This window comes from Mustela nigripes, chromosome 12 (genome assembly GCF_022355385.1).
Source record: "Mustela nigripes isolate SB6536 chromosome 12, MUSNIG.SB6536, whole genome shotgun sequence".
Taxonomy (NCBI): domain Eukaryota; kingdom Metazoa; phylum Chordata; class Mammalia; order Carnivora; family Mustelidae; genus Mustela; species Mustela nigripes.
The window spans coordinates 3,761,581-3,781,198 of NC_081568.1; the positions used below are offsets into that span (position 1 = coordinate 3,761,581).

The 19,618-nt window shown below is 48.0% G+C and overlaps 1 protein-coding gene across 2 annotated transcripts in view; it reads left to right on the top strand.

Moving 5' to 3' along the window:
• ICE1 (interactor of little elongation complex ELL subunit 1) overlaps nt 1-19,618 on the top strand; it is a 57,049-nt gene that overhangs the window by 33,970 nt on the left and 3,461 nt on the right. The window contains exons 13-17 of one of the 2 annotated variants that reach the window (XM_059416850.1): nt 16-4,797; nt 6,020-6,188; nt 8,963-9,123; nt 12,877-13,067; nt 14,977-15,083. In XM_059416850.1, the coding sequence (XP_059272833.1) occupies nt 16-4,797; nt 6,020-6,188; nt 8,963-9,123; nt 12,877-13,067; nt 14,977-15,083 (5,410 nt within the window). The remainder of the gene's footprint in view (nt 1-15; nt 4,798-6,019; nt 6,189-8,962; nt 9,124-12,876; nt 13,068-14,976; nt 15,084-19,618) is intronic. The other variant, XM_059416851.1, reaches the window with a different exon arrangement.

The window sequence follows — 19,618 nt, forward strand, 5'->3', positions numbered from 1 at the left end:
TCATTCGTTTTTAAGGAAACGTACTTCGGAGAGTATACAGATTCCAGTGATAATGAATTGTCTCAACATAGAAATTCTGCTGAGTCTGTTTCAGAAGATGAGACATCTGAATCACAGTACTTTGATTCATCCAGAAAAAGTAAAGGAAGTGTTGGTACCTGGGAGGAAAAGCTCAAATCACATGAAGCCACCCAGGCTCTGACTACGTTGGAAGTAAATGAAGTGACAGCTGTCGGGTTTGGGACGTTCACAGCGACGCTGAGAGAGCCTTCAGCTGCGTACCCCGGAGCTCGCGAGAAACACTGGATGGTGTCACGTGAGTCCGCGAGGGACGGGAGAAGAGCCGTTTCGGATGAGGCACAAGGACAGAGAGCAGTCAGGGAGGCGGATAAGTCAGTGCAGACCGAGAACACACTTCATGAACCCATCAGAAATGTATGTGCTGAGATGTCGTCTGGCAGCCAGGCACAGGGCAACGGAGTGGCCCTCCGGAAGTCTGACGTGGGTTCCTCTCCCCTCGGCAAGAGGCCATTCAGTGAACTCATGGAATCTGAAGGAAAAACCCTACTATCCAAAATGATAGGATCCCCCAAATCACAGTTTACTAAGTGGACATTAACTAATGAAATCCCTCTTGAATCAGATCGTCTGTCAATCTCTGACCACTTGCAGGGAATGTGTAGCGTATTGGGAAAGAAGCGAGATGTTCAAGGCTTCATTTTAGGAGCATCGCCTGAGCCAGAGGACGATGCAGGTGACGCAGCGGGTGCCCCAGGGCTCCGTGGTGATGCCAGCCTTTCTTCCTCTTCTACCTCGGGAGCATCGTCTGTCTGCAGTGACTCCCCATCTTCCTCTGGATTAAAGTATGCTCATGACCCACACATTCCTGCTAAAGTTACCGCGATGGAACTGCACCACTCAGAACAGAAGCTACAAGCTGAAACTTTGAATGTGCTAGATCTGCAGCCTGCGCCCCCAGAGTGTCCTGCCGGAGAGAACCATCTGGAGAAGAGCTTGCGTGCTTTGAGCCCTGAGTTGGGAGCATCACATTTTAATAATGAGAGCGACAGTGAGGTCAAGTCCAGAGACGTTTTGAAAGGCATTCCCAAAGTCTGTTCACTTGCACAGTCAGTATTTATACAAGCTATGAAAGAGGCACAGTGCAGAAGCCAGGGTCCCAGCGCTGAGCTCCCCGGGACTAGGGCGGATTCTACACCATTGCTAGCGTCTCAGCGTAGCTTGACCAAGGGTGGGTTTGTTTTGAAAAGCCCTTCATGGCACCATAGTGATGTGTTGCGGAGAGGTGGGGAAGAAAGGCTGAGGGCCAAGTCGGAGCCCGAACAGAAGACTAACCACCAGGTACAACAGGCCGCATCCTCCTTAGAAAGTAGACGGTCCGCATCGAAGCCTGAACTTGCCTCAGAAAATAACCCCATGGGGCTCAGGGTTGCTACGTCACTGTTGCCTAACCAAGTGTCCGTGATCACTAAGCAGGCCCGGCCCGACAGAGTGCAGAGCGCTAGACTGGAACCCTGGAGGCAGCAGAGGACTGAGCCTCCCTTCGTGGCAGCACAGGCCGATCCTGGGGCTGTTGCCGCGTCCTCTGTACCCAGATATGGCGGAGAAAGAGAGGACACGGCGTGGGCTGCCCAGGGAGCTGCTGCTAAGGAAGGGACCTCGCCACAAGTTTCTGCCTCGTGGAGAAAATTAAATTTCAGTTTTCCAAGTGGTTCTTCACCAGTCGGAAGTTCTCCTTGTTCCACAAATAGCAAACCGTCTTTCTCTCCTAAAAACATCCCTGTCCCAAACCAAGGCGTCACAACCGAAGCCTCAGCACAGGAGGCAGTGCCGAAGCAAAGTCTGCTCCTTCATGCCGTGAGTCTGGACTCCCCTGGGCTGGATGGGGACCGACTCCGTCCCGCTCCAGAAGGGCCAGTGTCGAGAAGTTTCGCTGTTGACAGAGTGCCCTATGGGGGCACGGGCAGGTCTGGTAGCGAGGCTCTGGCCATCCCGGAGGGCTCTCCCCGTGTCCGCCCGAGCCTGCAGGAGTCCCTAGAGCTGCCGTCTCAGACTCCTGGCGTTGCTTCTCCTGAAGGTCCAGGCACCACAGGGACGGCTCTCCCGTTGGCGATTCTCAGAAAAGATGAAGAGACGTGTGCTGTCCCCGCGAGTGCTCTCACTGGGCCTCTGTGTTGTTACTCGGGCATTCGGGAGGGAGGAGGTGGCGACACGGAGGTGGAGGAGAGTGAGGCGCCGAGCGGCAGCGAGTGGGAGAGTGAGCCCGAAGCCGCGCTGGGGGACAGACTGCAGGGGGCTGCCCGTGCCTCCAGAAGAGGTTTAGGAGCCCCAGGTGCTGGCGCAGCCGAGACCCGGCCTTCCGTCGAGGTGGGCCGTCTGACCTCCGCACTGCAGGACTTCAACATCAGTACTCTTTCTGAGATCGACGGGCTCTCTACGTCAGAGGTCGTGAAGTTTCTTGAAAGTTGTCAGTTAAGAGATTACAGTTCAGGGGACTCTGTTTCAGAATGTTCTAGCAAAGGAACCCTGCATAAAGAAATGAACAAAGACTCAAAGCCAGGTGACCTCTCAGGAGGAAAGTACAGAAAGCAGCTCTGTGAGGAAGAAACCCTGGAAACCTCCGAAGAGTGGATTGAATCGGAGGACGAGGACGGTGCTCTGAAGAGCACAGGGCGGCTCACTCGGCGCTCCTTGGAAGCGCTGTCCGAGGTGCTCACCAGGTTTGGACGGGAGCTTCAGGCCGGCTGTGAGAGCTCTCCTAGAAAAGACGCTGCTGACTTAGTGCTCTCAAATACGCACGGTGGCATGACCGGTGAGCCTGGCAGAGAGCACGTCCCCCCTCAGGGGGCGAGTGGCTTCCCGCCACACCCTTCAGGTTCATCCCCTCTGGTAGCCAGCATGACTGGCAAGGGCCCTTCTGCTAGCGGCTTGTCGAGTCACGACGTCACTCCTGGCAGTCCTGAGGGTGTTCCCAGTGTGAGCAGCCCGATCGGCGGTGGGGCAGGGCCCTCCCCGCAGCGCTCGGACTCCGTGGCGGGGCAGACCATAGAAGGCAGTGCTGAGGAGGAGGCAGAAACGTTTCAGTGCCAGATATCCACAGTGACCTCCGAAGTCATAAACGTGCTCATCAATAAGGATCAAAATCTCGTCATTGAAAAGGGGGACCACTGGACCATCATAAATGGGGTAGCTCTCATGCCAGATGTGGACCAGGTCATACTGTGTGACACTCCTGAAGACACCCCTGTTTCCCCAGATGGAGGAGGCCTCGGAGCTGGCTTCATTTCCCTTACTTCCATGGAGAAGTCTCCAGAGACTGGTCACCCTGACCCTCCATTTCCAGAGCCCCAGTGCGGCAGCAACCTATCATGTGCGCAAGAGGAAATTTCCAGCAGTAGCCAGAGCACCAACTTTGATAAAAGCCGTCTGCGTAACAGGCCTGTCAAACCTAGCGTAAGGATTAGTTCTGAGATCTATGATCAGAACTTTGAGTCTCAGACCATTGCATCTGATCACACGTACTTTAACTCGAAACTAGAGCCGTTCAGCAAAAATAAGAATCGATCAAAGATTTCAAACAAAGATCAATCGAACAAGTCGGCAAAGGCTTTGGCATCAAGCCGAGTTGACACTAATCAGAATGAAGGTTCTCCGTCATTTTCAGGGGAAAGAGAGAACACAAAAACTCAGAGAACTCAAACTCAGACCATCCTAGCCAATGCTGACACATCAACCCCTACAGATGGGTCTGACACGCTGAGTAAAATCCGGCGGGAGGTGGGGCCCCCTCTGCCGCCCTTGCTTGCTCCTCTGGTCGCTACACCTCCAAGGACTTCGCAGCCGGTTTCTCCGCTGCTGGCAACTTCTTCTCCCTCCTCACCTACCTCTCCTCTTGGCCAGATTTCTCCCTTGTGTGAACTCCCTGTGCCTCCTGTGATGTCTCCTTTGCCGGAAGGGCCGGGAGGCCTCTCTCCCCCATGCACATCTCCGTCCCCATCTGCTGCACCGGCCGGCGAGAGGATATTGTCCTCACCCTTGCAATTTTGTGCTGCCACCCCAAAGCATGCCCTCCCTGTGCCTGGCCGCCTCCCGCCTCTGGCATCAGCCCACACAGCTGTGGCTGGACCCCAAGAGAATTCCGTTAAAATCCTCGACACCATGTACCCAGAACTGTCTGCCAGGGCCCGTACCCTCAACATTCTCAAAGGGAACATTCAGCTCACTCGCGGTCCTCCTGCAGACCGGAAGAGCTTAGCGGGGCCTGTCAGTGCTATCACAGGCTTCAAGGCAATCACCTCAACATCCACCGCCTTTGTTAAGACAGGGGGCAGCTCAGGGAGTGACTGTAGTCAGGAGAAGTCCAGAGACGGGGGGACTCGCCAGGATGCAGGGGGGAAAAGGACGTTGTCCGCATCTACACTGAGGAGCGCCAAAAGACTGCGGCTGGACAGCGGGTCCCCAGAACCAGAAACTGGGGGCGCCACTACAGGAGTCAGCAAGGCCCTCCGGAGGAGCCTCCCGCAAGCTGAAGCTGTGGCGGCAGAGGAAGAAAGTTCTCCTCTGACCGTCAGTGCCGTTTCACAGTTGCCTCCAAACCCAAAAGAAACTGTAGAGTCCCATGACAAAGCCATAGCCGATGCGCTGAAGAAGATCGCAGAGTCGTCTTTTGATCTCTTACCTGTCATTCGAAGTCACGTGTATGTAGGAAATATCTCCAAAAAGCCTGTCATGAGAGATCAAGAGAAGGAAGTTGTTCATGAATTTAGCACAACCAAAAAGGTACGTGGTTGCTCTTCTGTAGGAGCGCTAGGAATTGCATGTCCTCAGAGACAGGCTCTCTGCTCTCAGCAAAGTGGTAGATGACCCTGAACAGAAACTTGATTTCAGAGATAGACAGATATCCATATAAACATTGTGACCTACACTTTGTTTCTAGTCAGCATTTTGTGTACTTGAGATGGAAAAAGACACTGGGGATCTGATCATTTGTATTCATCAAATACCTTAAAATTTTAAAGAAATAAAAGTGATTGTCAGGACTACAGTTGCATATTTCCCATCAATTCTGGCATGATTAAAAGCTCAAAATGATTTGCTCCAAAATATCAAATTATTTTCCTGTAATGGAGCCTCTCTTTTCTGTGAACAGTACGCACACATTTGAGTCTGAGCACCTTCCAGAAAGAGAGCAAGGGGTTCCCCTGTGCCTCCTTTTTAGTATCTGTCACCTATGAAACAGGAACCGATCTTGGTTTCAAGATAGGGACAGTTAAAGTGGGAATACTGTGCAGATTCACACAACTGGTGTTTTAGGACTTCTCTAGGGTTGTATTTTCCAAGTTTCCATGTCGACACCTTGTGTGGATTCTTTCCAGTGTCTCCTGGATTGCGCCGTGTTGGTTTCCTGCACACCCTGAGAGCCATGGTGGGAACAATACGGATGTGTCTTCTGTTGATTGCTTACTTTCAGAAAGTAGAGAAAGTAATACATGTCACTTTGAAAAGATAATTTTATTTTCAAGTGAACAAATGGATCAAATTATTTAATGCCCTTCTTCTTATGTAGGAAAATGGTTGCCCAGTATTTTTAAGACCTAAACAGGATAAATGTGTAGGGCACATCAGAATTCAGAAAACAGGAATGGGAGAAGAATGTAGAGCGAGTGCAGTGCACACACACTAAATTATTTTAGCCCAAACAAGGAAGAATACTTGTTTGGCACGGCCGCAGGCAGACGGATGTGCTCGGCCAGGGCCCCTGGCCCCTGCAGGCAGCCTGCAGGTTTGGACCTCTTGCCCCCCACACCGGCGGGGGGACGGGAGGTGGGTCACTGGGCTGAGTAAAAGCAGGTGGTTTGCCACAGTGACCGCTCTTTTCTGCTGGCTGATCGAGTGCGAGATTTATGGCCCTATTTCAGTTTTGTAACTTGAGCTATTTAGTAGACAGAAGCAATTCAAGTGTACATTACCTTCTCTTTTTTCTTCTTTTTCTCAAACCTAGCATTTAGCAGAGTGCTTGCTGCACTCTATCCTCTCAGAACTGAAAATTCAGAAGATCTCCATGGAGCGCAATTACATTCACGCCCTCTGCAGAGTGTATGTGGGCATCTGTCGACAACTTGGGGACTTGGAAAGAGCTCGTTTGTTTTGCTACAGCCTACTTAAGGAAGGTACGTTTAGGTAGTGACATTTCTGTTTTGGAAGCCCACTTCTGCCTTTTTACCTCATTGTTACGCTTGGATCTGTGTTTGCAGCTAAGTGTTTGCGGTGTATCTTTCAAAATAGTGTTAATGTTTGGGCATTTATCAGAGGCCATGAAGAGCCTGAGCTGTCCCACGCCCTGCCTGGTTTTCAGTGGGAGAGTTGACGTGACATACACGTGCTTCTCTCAACACATACATGTGCACTGGCACATAATTCAGGGTCTCTCATCGCTGCGTGTTTGTCTCCTGGTGTAGTTACTGAAGAGTCAGATGCTGGCAACACGAGGTAAGGGCGTGACTGTAAAGTCAGGGACAGACCCCCGTGCTGCATCGGAAGCTGGGGAAGGCCGAACTCTCCAGCGGCACAGCGGGCCGGAGCAGGAAGGGGGCAGAGGGCGGGAAGGCGGGCTCTCCGGGGCGGCTTTTCCGTTCCCTGCCTCCCTCCCCGCTCGCGGGGCGGGTCAGGAGTCCGCCTCTGTAATAGGACGCGCTCAGTGGGCACGTTTGTCAACAGAGTAACGATAGACAAACGCAGCTCAGTTTCCTGTCAGAAAGTCCGAGCTCGACGGGGTTTTTCATCCTTCTTAGGGCGTTCCCAGGGCTTGTGAAGCCGGGAGTGGAAGGTGCCCGGCGTGTGTACGTCTGTGAGCGAGGCTGCCGTCCGCGGCCCTCTGCCTTTCTTGGTTTCCTCTTGCCGGCGTTGGTGGGTCCGCAGTAGTTCCCGGTGTGCTCGCTAGGTGTTAGGGCCCGGACGGTGACTGGTGACTGGAACCAGACGCAGACCCGCCCGAGTGGTGAGGCCCGTGTTTGCTGGTCACGTGGCCCCGGCGCACGTGGGGCTCCCGCAGTGGCGGGTACTAGCCAGGCGAGCGGCGTGGACTCTGCTAGGCCCCCGCGAGGTTCTGTTCTTGTCAAACACCGCCAGCCCCCTTTCTGTCAGGCTCGTGGGGAGCAGGTCTCTCCCTCAGAAGCGATCCCCCCCTGTTGTCGGGACTCCCATGGCCTTCCTCCTGCAGGCTCCTGGCTTTTTCTTCCCGGTGCTTACCCCCCCCCCCCCCGGCCTTGTATCCCGAACGCTTCTGTTTGCCGTCTCCGCTTACCACATTGTGTGCTCTGTCAGGGCCGGGATTCGGTCTTGTCCCTACGTCCCCCTACCCCTCAAGGATGCATTGTACGCAGCCATTGAGGATCTGTTGCTTGAGGGGCTGTGCCGTGGAGGGGGATTTGTGAGACTGGGGGGTCACAGAAGCTCTCCTTGTCAGAGCAGCTTCCGACCTGGAGGTGTGAAGACACCAGCGAGTGCCTCTAAGAAATGTGAGGGAGGGGGCGCCTGAGGGCCGCAGTCGGTTAACGTCTGCCTTGGGCTCAGGTCATGACCCCAGGGTCCTGGGATCAAGCCCCGAATCGGGCTCCCTGCTCAGTGGGAAGCCTGCTTCTCCCTCTCCCTCTCCCACTGCTGTGTTCCCTCTCTGGCTGTGTCTCTCTAATAAATAAATAAAATCTTAAAAAAAAAAAAAACAACTGAAAAACGAGGGAGAAGATGCCGGGCAGATGGCGCCGCATGTGGAGAGGGTCCTGGGGTGGGAGGATTTTCTGTCTCCGAAACAGCAGGTCAGAATAGACTGAGCGTCTGCTTTGACTTACTTGCTCTGGAAACGCAAGATGTGGCTTCCTGCCAAACGGTAAAAATCTGTGTCGACTGGTTCAACCAAGTCGCGAAACACGGACGGTTTCTCACAAGATCAAAATCTTCATTGGTCGTATGACCCAGAAATCCCACTCGCAGGTCCTTATCTAGCAGACGTGGAGCCACACCTCCCCTAGACTGGTGCTCCCGCACCCGCAGATCCCGGAGTGCGTGAGCGGACGTCTGTGAGCTGCAGAAGGACGGGTGTGTGGTGTCAAGCAGCTCAGTACGGCTTGGCCACACAAAGTGAGGGGCTGCTGAGGTGGTGGCAGCACAGTGGGTCGCGGAAGCATTCTGCTGAGTCAGGGAGCCGGGCAGAAAAGAGTCGCGCTGTCCGAGCGCGCCGACGGACAGCGGAGGAAAGAGCTAACCTGCAGTGTCCGGGAGCGGGTCGGGGTCGTCTGTGTCGGGGGCGAAGGGAGGCACCGGAAGGGTGCAGGCCATGGGGTTTGGGAGGGTGGAAATGTTCTTTGTGTTGGCTGTGGTGGGGGTACATGTTCACTCATCAGAATCCATCAGACGGTGCTTAAGAGTGTGTTTCATTGTGTGTGAGCGGCGTGTGGGTTAGGTTGAGGAAACAAAGCCAACTGTGGGGAAGCATGCACAGTAGAAGGCTTTCATCCGTGATGTATAAAAACATCTCCATATCCGAAGCCTTTCATGTGTTGCACAGGTGAGTTCTGTCTTCCCAGTGCATAAGAAATAGCCTGAAATGACACTTCTCAAATGGGGAAGTTCTAGGGTTTCAGAAGTCTGAAGAGAGAGGCTTGCCTTTGCTTCGTGTCTGGATCTGATGGCTCTTTTCATGAGACAGTGCTGTATATTGTCCAGGTATTTTGTTCCAGATCTAGTTAAGGAAGGTTTGCCAAAGGGAAAAGGTTGGGGGAGAAACAAGCAGATTTGCACAAAGCAGGGCCTCCTCAGGCACCCGCTTTCAGTGGTAGGAGACCCTGCAAGGCACAAGTGAAATTATTAAAATTGGTTCTTAGCTTGTAATTTATTCACTTGATTAGACATAAAGGTTTTTTTGTTTTGTTTTGTTTTTTCCTCATAGATTTTCCAGAGTCAGAGAAACTGACTTTGTTCATTGCAAATATGTGGCATGATATATTTATTTCCCAATCGGTGATTAATAAGGCGATGCAGTTGGTTGCCAGGCAACGTGCTAAAGGAGAGGTCCGGAACTGTTTGAGAGCCTTTCTCAACTGGGAAAAGGTAAGGTTTGTTTTTATTTCTCAATTGTCAGACCTTACTTGTAGATCTCCTATGAATGTCCTTACTCAGTTTTGTGTTTCGTGTTGAATTAGTTCATAGGCATTTCAGGGACAGGACTCTTCCTATTGAATCCTTTAAAATACCATTTTAGCTTAAGCTTATGCATTTAGTTCAGGAAATGCGCATGAGGCACTTTGGGAAGGATTGGAGCTGTAGGCGTTTTGGTAATTTCCAAAAATTTTCTTTCATTCACTAATTTATGACTGATGATCATGTGGAATGTGTAGGTAGGGGGTGGTTCATAGGAGCTGCATGGCGTTGGCTTCTGTGATGGGCACTTGGAGAACTGAAAAATGGCATTGCAACTCATTCCTGTCTTGACTTTTTAAAATGTAAATATTGTGTTTTTCTTTTTGATTGATGGAATTTTTATTTAAATACTTAGTTCTTACGTGTTCTTTTCCTCTTTTTTTGACTTTCTTTGGTAACTGAGTGCTAATATACCATCTAGATTAGTGTTCTTTTATGTTACAGCGGTGGTCTAGTGAGAATCTCTGGAGGCTGAATTGACAGTGGTAAACTCTAAGAAGCAATGTAGAATTCAGTGAGAGGTTGATCTTTGTTTTTTATTTTTTATTTATTTAGAGAAAGTGTGCACATGTGCGTGGGAGGAGTGGCAGAGGGAGAGAATCTCTGTTTTTTGGGGATTTTTTTGTTTGTTTGTTTTTAAGAGAGAGAGAGTGCAGGAGGGGCACAGGGGAGAGGGAGAGAGAAAATCCCAAGCAGATTCTGTGCTGAGCAGAGAGCCTAATTCAGGGCTTGAACTCATGAAACTGAGATCATGACCTGAGCCTAAATCAAGGGTTGGACACTTAATTGAGCCACCCCGGAGTCCCAGCCTTGGTTTGTTTTTAAATGACCGTATATTAATTTCCTCTTGTAGTTATCCTGGCTTATGTGTGTAGTGCAGTTTTATATGTCATTTTGCTTTCCATTTTTGTGTTTTTTGATATTAATATTCATTAGGCTTTTTTATTTTCTTTGTTTTTTTAAGAGCATGAGTGGGGGCAGAGGGAAGGGGAGAGAGAATTTTTCTCTTTTTTTAAAGAGAGAGTGAGAGCACGGGAGGGACACGAGAGAGGGAGAGAGAGAGCATCCCAAGCCGACTCCATGCTGAGCAGAGAGCCTGATGGCCAGGCTCAGGCTCACAACCCGAAGATCCTAACCTGAGCTGAAATCAAGAGTCCCAACACCCAACTGGTTGAACCACCCAGGTGCCCCGACTTCTATTTTCTTGTAAGAAATAGAGGAAAGGAATATTGGTAAACAGAAGTTAAGGAAACATTAAAAAGCAAGACTGTAATCATCTTTCCAGCAACTCGTCTAGAGAAATGAGTGTCTTCTTGGGAGACACCATCGGACTCAGGTCAGCAGCTTAGTCAGAAGAGCCCTTCCACCTCATGCCTTACGTAGGCCTGCCTCAGTCATGCGCGCCCTCCCAGATTCCTGCCGGCCAGGAGCCCCTGCGTGGTCCTCCTGCCGTGCACCGGCGCCTCCTGGTGGCCCGGTCGGGGTGAAACCAGACATGGTAGTTTGATGGTCAAAGACATTAAAAAGAAAATAGACTTTCACCAAATGTGTTTGTTCTGTATCATATCAAATAAAAATATAAAATCAAAAGTATAAAAAGTGAGTAATACTTGAGATAAAAATACCATTATGAGACCTCGAGATTTTCTCTCACAGAATTCAACAGATCAGATAGACAAAAATGAGTAGAACAGTGGAATTCAGTAATACAACAAGTAAACTGGAAAGAATATATATTTCTTTGCATGTCTGTGGCACATTTATAAAACCAGTGATGAATTTGGCCACATAAAAACTTTAATTCCTAAAAAGTAAAGATTCCATACACAAAATTCTTTGGTAGTAATTCCATGAAATCCTCTATAAGTAACTCAGAGATTCCATAAACACTACTTGAAAGTTGGCATACGTGGTCCTGGACAACCTGGGAATAAACAGGAACTCAAAAGTAAGACAAATGTTGTAAAAGTCATTGAGAAGGAAAACATTCCATACCAAAGAGCTCTAGTTGTTATAAAACTTATACTCATTAAGGTAGTTTAAATGTTTTAATATTAGATAATAGAATGGCTGATTGTCATCTTAGAAATTAAATATCTGAGATCCTAGAAGGGATCTAGGAAAAAAGGAATAGAGTTTAAAGGTAATAGTAATGAAACAGAGAAGGAAAAAACACGTAGAAAAAGAACTCATTGCCTTTAAGAAATAGTAGCAAAACATAGAGCTCCCAGATCAGATTAATGAAAAAAGAGAAAATAGAAAATAGTGAGGATTTCAAAAATGAGAAAGAAAACAGACTCCAGATGTGGGAGAGAGGTTGAGAAGCCCACCACCTGCAGCTTTGTAGTGACAGGCTAGAAGCTGAGGATGCTTTCTTAGCAAAATAAAAATGACCAAACTTGGTTTTAGAGGTGGAACGCTTGATAAATCAGTTGTTTTCAGTTGTCACAAAAGAGGTGGAAATGTTGATGTATAGTTTACTGTATAAAAAGCATGTGTAGATTCCACTGAATTTTGGCTAGTTTTCTGAAGAACCCAGTAATTCCAGTCTTTTGCTAGTATGTTTTGCAAGTTTGTTTTTTACTTATTGAAATATTTTTTTTAATGTAGACTCCGCGCCTATTGTGGAGCCCAACACAGGGCTTGAACTCATGACCCTGAGATCAAGACCTGAACTGAGATTAAGAATCGGACATTTAACCGACTGAGCCACCCAGGCACCCCCTGTTTATTTTTAGTAACAGAACCCAGTAAAAAAAGGCATAAGAAAGGAAAAAAATTACAAATCCATTGCTAGGTATTTATCCAAGAGATGTCAAATTAATGTCCACATAAAGACAGGTTATATGCACGCTCATAGCATTTCACGGGTAACCTGGGCTGGATAGTGGGGCTGTGTGCCGCGGTGAGTGCGTAAGCAGACTGGTCCCTCACATAAAGGATAACATTCAGCTGCAGGAGCGACTATTCGGGCTCCCGGGACGTATAGCATCAGATGTGCACAGGTGTGAAAGATGCCGGGTGAGGAGTCTGGTGCTGGCTGACTCGAGTTTATGAATTTTTGTAAAAAGACTGATATTGAGGGTCAGAGGATGATAGAACTGGAAGAACTTTTTCAAAGTTTAAAAAAGTTACAACTTTTCTTCCCTGATTTGAGGTAAAATAATCTGCATTTCTGTCTGTATTGCTGCTTATCTCCTTCCTGCCTGATTAGATTCTGCTTTCTGCCTGGAGGCTTTTTTTTTTTTTTTAATATTTTATTGATTTATTTTAGAAAGCACAAGTGAGTAAGCCTCTTTCCTGGGGCAGGGCCAGAGGGAGAGTCTGGAACATGGAGCCCCCAGGTTCGACCTCAGGACCTTGAGATCATGACCAGAGCCAAAACCAAGAGATGGCATGCGTAACCAACTGAGCCACCCAGGTGCCCCTGCCTGGAGTTTTCTTATCTGGCCTAGCAGTCTCTGTGCATATAATCATCTTAGGGCAAATAGTATAGGACTACGATAAATAGAGTTCCTTTTAAAATACAACTTTGAATAAATGTTTTTTAAAATTAAATGATTATTCACCTAATGCTTATTACGTTCTTACTTATGAGATGACTAATATAAGATGTGTTATATTTGAAACTCTAAATTTTCTTTTTTCTTTTGCATTTCCTAGAATGCTCCTGTGGATGTGGGTTTCATGGTTTCTAAGCTGCTGTTGACCATACAATTGTGTCCCAAAACGGAGTTTCAGTCCAGTGAAAAATTTGGAGAAGACTTAAGTGATAACACTTGGGAGTATATATTTGCTATCGACCTGCTCTGCTGCCATCAGAAGTGGATTTGGACACATGATAACATTATAAGGTACGAGGCTGTTGTGCTTACTGAAAGTTGGGTTCTTGAATTGGAAGGTAGGCTGTCACATGGTTTGAATTGTGGTTTGAATTGGTTTTGCTCTTGAAGGTTGCTGAAACATTTTACAAGCAACATTTGATTTGGTTAAAAATTGGTAAAACTCTTGTTAAAAGACATGCATTATTGTTACATCCCCTTGCTTTGTTTTTGTGGTGGCTGTAACTTATTGATATTCTGATACTACTTTCTCTCTCCCAAGGAGCGGTGACCCCTGTGAAGGAGGGGTTTGGGTTCACTGGAACATCCCCAACTCATAGAGCAGTGCCCAGAAAGGCAGCCCTCCATGACTGGTGTAGGGGAATGTGCCATGATCAGATCTTAACATTCAGATACTTGGGAAACCCATGTGAACAGACATAGGAAAAATGCCGTGTTAGCAGCTCTTCTCACCTGGCTTTCTGGAGGGAGCTTAGTCTCAGGCATCTGTTTTATGTAATGAATCTGCTCTTCTCTGTGCATGGAGAATTCTAGCACTAGCCATATACTATCTCTGGAAGAACAGGAGGTGGGAAAGCGGAGAAAATCGTCATTCAGGTGATTGTTCCATAGATCTTAATTTTCTTGGAAGCCTGATTGAGAAAGACTGATTTAAAGGAGTCTGTGGCATTATAGAGGATTCGCAAAGGATTAATAGTCTGTATCCTGCAGGTACTTGAATGTGTTCTGTGGAAAACTGTTCCTCCTTAACACTAGGGACAGATTATATGTCTAAATGTCAAATGATAGGGAATTAAATTATGGTACTGCCACATTAAAGGAATCGCTGTAAGTGGATGTGTAGATACTGACATGGAAGTAGCTCCCATGCTTTGCTGGCTAAGGGAGTGCAGCATGTCTAGCACTGTCCGTATGAAGATGTGAGTGCCTCCTGTGGCCTCGTCTCCTGCCTCAGAGGAGCCCAGCAGGCAGGGTGACAAGTAAGTCCACCACAGGTGGTTCTGGGCACCCCTGCTGGGGGCGAGGACAGAGTGGTGAAGAGTGGGATCTGTGCCTGAGCTAGTGCCACACCCGGAGCCCCGAGTGCTGTGCTCACCTTCACTGGATTTATACTTGTGCGCCTAGAGAAGTACAGGGAAAGAAAAGTCCAGAATTAGTTGAGTAATGTTATCTGAAAATGTCTTAATTTGAGGTGCTTTTAATTTGCCTTTTTTTTCTGTGTGTTGGCATTTAACTTTTTAATACTATGAATACTATATAAGAAGTAAATAGACTTTGGAAGAAAGGGAAAGCAAAGAGGAGCTGGCACTGTTTTCAGTCAGTAGAGAGTTTGTAAGGTGTGGTTTGATTGCTGCCTCTGAGCTCCACGCTCCTCCGAGGACATGGCAGAGGCTTCTAGAACTCAGGTGCCACATGCACGTCTGTAATATCCCCAGTAAAAATCCAGATTCCCACCTCTTCCAGTTCTGTGACTTGGGGACATTGTCTAGCGTCCCTATTCAAAGCCTTGTAGAAGGGGTGGAAACAGAATAAAGGTCCAAGCCTATAGGTACTTGCAGCTTCTTTTTAGTCAGTGTGGACCCAAGTATCTGAATGGTTGGAGACTGTGTGAGCTTCCTGTGTCTGGTCTCTTTTTAACCTAAAAGGTTACATCTTCAGAAGACCTTGTTCTGGGGTGCCTGACTGGCTTAGTAGATCCTGCGACTCCTGATCTCACGGTTGTGAGTTTGAGCTCCACGTTGGGCATGGAGCCTACTTTAAAATAAGTAAATTAAAAAGAAAAGTCCTTCTTTATCAGTTGTCTGTTTCTCATGGACCATTTTGAAGTTGTTGATCTTTGAGTGACGGTGAGCATGCAAGCTTTCCACATTCGTGTACGTATATGCATGTGTATGTATATATATATTCTGTTGTTTTTTAGTAAAGAGCTGTGGCCTGTAATGGATAAGTGGATAAAATACAGAAAAGGACATGCGAACATTGCGTATACTCCTGACATTATTATAGCGTCGATACTGAGGCTGATCGGTGAGTTGTCTGTTTTAATAAAATGTTTATTGTTACTGATCACATATTATATGTGGGAGAATAAGTGTAATAATGAGAATAAGTGTAATAGCGGTCGCTGACCAAACCCTCCCGCAGTGACGGATTTCTGCCACCACCGCATCAGATGCATTCTCACTTCCTTCTCCTCGCTCAGACCCTTTCTTTATAAATCACTGTTTTCTCTGACTTTGTCAGAGATGAGGTCTTCACGCGGTCCACTGGACATGTGATTGAACGTGTGCTGCTTGGTTCCTCCTGGGACACGCACATGCCCACGTGCCCAGCAGCACATGGAATTGCAGCCTGTGATGCTCGGGACTCATTCGGTGTCTGTAACATGCTGTGTCCTGCTCGTGTAGCACGTTCTCTGCCGGCCCGGGCAGGGTCCCATCACACAACTCCATGACTAGGGACTACTAGCCTTGTTCTCCTCCAAGCCCGTACCGGAAATTAAAATCTTGCTTAAATAGATTTTAAATGGGACATAGATGCTTTTCCATCGTGGGTAAGCAGGATCTCTGGGGTTTTTGGTTCTACTCCCTGTCGCCCATACTTTTTTATTTTTTATTTTTACTTATTTTTTCCTCCTTGCATCATCTTTGACGAGTTGCTCTCCAGACTGTGCAGAGTTATCACTGATGAGATCGGTTAATTTGGGGAAGGCTCTTCTTACTTTGAACGGACTTCTCCATCTCTAGCACATAGTCTTACCCCCTGAGCCACACCATCAAGGCTCATCTGATACCAGTGCTGTAGCCCCTCAGATCCTAGAACATACTCACCGTGACCTTTAAGGATCTTTGGAGTTTAATTAGTTAGAGCTTCAAGATAGTACCACTTGAAGTAAGGTTTGCGAATATTTAAGTTACCTAAGTAAGTCCCATAACTAGATCGTCTGTGACGTGTATATAACAGCTAGTTAGGTTGCCGTCCCAGTAAACAGGCATCGCTGCTCTGAAGCACGTGGTGCTAAGTGAATGTGCAAAATGGTCCAAGCAGCAGCCTGCTCTTAGGGAAGACATCTCCTTCCACTGGATAGAGCCAGAAGTACACCTGGGGGGAAGTTACCAGAAAGAGAGCCTGTGGGCCAAGTGATTGCTGGAGGCGGTAGGGGAATTCGAAGAGATGCCTCCAAAGACAGCTTGAGGTGTGAAAGTGGATGAACTGCTCCCTGGGGGACTGTCTCAAAACACAGTGTGCAGAGTCCCTTATTTCAGGAAGCCCTGAGAAACCATTTCAGCCCTACCCCGGAAGCAGTACGGATGGAGCAGGGCTGGGGACATGTTCTCAGCAGTGCACTGGCACCTGGACATCTCGCTCTGCTTTCAATAGCATCTTCTCTCCAGGATTCAAGAAAAATGTTCATACTTGGAAATGACATTTTAAATTATAGAACCTATTTGAAAATTTAAAAAATTGGGAGATGTTGTTAAATCCTTAAATAGATCTATTGATCTAGATAAAGTATCTTTGGAATCTTGAAAAGAACATGATAAACTTTTTGAAGTCACACTTAGGAAATATGGTGTGATTTTTGCTGTTGTTTACATACACATATGTGTTGGCCGTTAACAGGAGAGGGGACGGGTGTGGGAGAGCGGAAGGCTGCTGGTCACTTCTGGTAACTTCCTCACAGTCCCTGGGCGTCCGTGGCAGAGCGTCAGCCTCATGCTTGAATCTCCCCTACAGTGGGCTTTCAGGAGTCTTCCGCATTTGGCTGGATGTCCAAAGTGCCTGAAAAGCTTTTTAGAAGATGTGTGTGTGTGGATACTGACATAATTAAAGTCATACATAGTTGTATATTACAGGAATAATTGACAATACATAGTTACCAGTATTGTGGGATAAAATGTTAACATAAAAATATCGAATGTGATCCAGAGGGTGGATAGCAAAGAGGTGGCGATGGTGAAAGTGAGAGCAGAGGCAGGCCTGGGGAGCCTCGTTAGTTCTGTAGACAGGAGAGGGCCGCCGGGACAGCCGGGCTGGCCATGGTTCCGCGGGCTGGGGCTGGCCAGTGGCGGCTCAGCTTTGCCTGCTCTGGCTGGCTGTCCACCGAAGCGATATTCCTGGGTGACGGGGCGGGATGCGGGTGGATGGCGAGGGTGGGGGGCAGAGACAGGCGAGGCCTGCTGGCAGAGTTCTGAGGAGTCATGTCAGGGTCGGATGTGCGTGGGCCCATCTGCACACCTGTCAGACTTGGGAGTTGGAACGGTTTCTAAGAAGATAGTCCGTTGGAGAACTTCTTGCGGTTTCTGAAGCTGACACTGAAGAATTTAGCAAGTAATTAAATTGCTGGGCTATGATTTAATAATGACCAAAATCACTAATCATTCATAAAATAAAGGAGTTATGTTTATTTTTATTTCTAGATTTGCAAAACCCTAACTGGAGTTTCACTCCATGGGAAATAAAGACGCTTCCTGTCAGAGCAGTTCTGTGTTGTCTGGTGCTGGACAGGGGTGTGAAGATTGCTCTTGGCCAGTGTAGGATTATGAGATCAGGGTCTGACATCTGCAATGATGACGTGTTAGCACATTTTGTAGAGTGCATTGCTGTGGGTTCAGGGGGCCGTGAGAAGTGGAAGAACCTACCTCTGTCGGGCAGACATGAGCTTGGAAAGGCGCAGCCCTTGTTTCTGGGGCCACACTGTGGGGAGTGGCAGAGTGGGGACCGCAGTTGGCATACTGCTGGATCACGTTGAGTGCAGGGCTACGTGGTACCTTTTCTGCCCCCAGAGAGCTCGTGAACTACCCCTGGCCCATCTGGTCTTGACTGGATCCTAGAAGCTAGGAGAATGCCATTTCGCACAGCAGTTTTTTGTGGGGCCAGCTGTGTAACCATTGTTGATTTGCACCCAGTCTCTTCTTGGGCTTTTTCCCTTTTTGAAATTATCTCAGCACACTTTTCCCTCGGGATGTCTGTATCTGCACTCTTGAATGAAAACCCTGGTGGCTACACAGGCACCTTCCCAGCTGGCCCCCAGCTGCCCTCCTCACGCTTCCCTGGGTGCTGGGCAGTCCTTAGACTTGGAGGTTAAGTCCACATCTCTTACTTGTTATGTTTTAATGTGGCTGGGCCACCCTGGACTCACATTCCTTCTGTAGGAGGACTTTTCTCCCCATGTAGTGAGCAAATTTGTCCATCATCTTTGTCATCATGTATGTAAGTTTTTTCCCCTAAGCCACCTACCTCTGAGTTATGACTTCCTCTTACTATAACCCTGATAGCTCCATTAATTTAAATCACTTACAAAATCCAATTCATTAAGCATTTTTAATTGAAAGAACAGAAGCCATTTTCATAGAGTTCTCTATTACCTGAGATTATACTCACATCCTATGGATGAGCCCACATCTGTGTTTGGCACACGCCCGTTCCTATCTCTGCTGTCACTAACGGGTTGAACCCCCCTGGTAGATTGTCTTGCAGGACAGATCTGGGGATATACCATTACCAGTCTGATCCGATTGGAAGCAGATAATTACCTGCTATTGAATGATCAGTAAGTGAAGTTCCTGATCCCTGAAGTACAATACTTTTCAGCCTCAGTGTAAGATTTACCAGAAATTATCCAGATATTTATAGTTTCATCCTGGATTTGAAATTTTCCAGGCATTCATCCATCAGTAGGAATTTATGGAGCGTTTGCTCTCTGTCATAGCATTTAGGGTGCATGTAACCAGCACTAAGTTGGTTTTTCTTGGGGATAGTAAGTAGTAAAGGTCTGTGTAGTGTCCTCGGCCTGTTTCTCCATATTGGAGAAGGAGATGCAGCTGAGGGCCTGGGTTCACTTACAGACCCGAGAATGTGTGTGGTACCGAGAACACGTGGGTGCAGAACTGAGAGATCGCAGGGGCCTGTCGTAAGAACCCAGGAGAAAGGTGGTACGAGTGCATCCGGGCGTGTCCCAGAGTCCTCTCCCCATGAGACAGAGAATGGGGCCTCTGCTTTGAAGCAAGCTCGAGTCCCCGGATCCTGGGAATGATGGAAGGACCAGGTGAGTGGGAACTAGCTGTGTGGCCTCCTCTTGTTTGCGTTAGCCTCCAGTTGGCGTTCGCTGCCCCCAGCGAGAAACCCCGGAGCTTCTGTCACTCCAGGTCGTACCTACCAGGTGTTAACATGTTCAGGATTGAAAATAACATGTAGCTCTTCATTTAACATTAATAACGATAAACCATTGTTAACATAGACGACATTCATTCTCTGTGGGCAGGATTTGCCCAGCGACGACAGCGGTGAGGAGGACGAGGACGGCTTTTATCCTGTCGCAGACATTAATCCTGTCGCAGGCGTTTATCCTGTCTCGGGCAGTTATCCTGTCGCAGACATTTATCCTGTCGCGGACAGTTATCCTGTCGCAGACATTTATCCTGTCGCGGGCATTTATCCTGTCGCGGGTGTTTATCCTGTCGCGGACATTTATCCTGTCGCAGCGGCATTTATCCTGTCGCGGACATTTATCCTGTCGCAGGCATTTATCCTGTCGCGGACATTTATCCTGTCGCGGACAG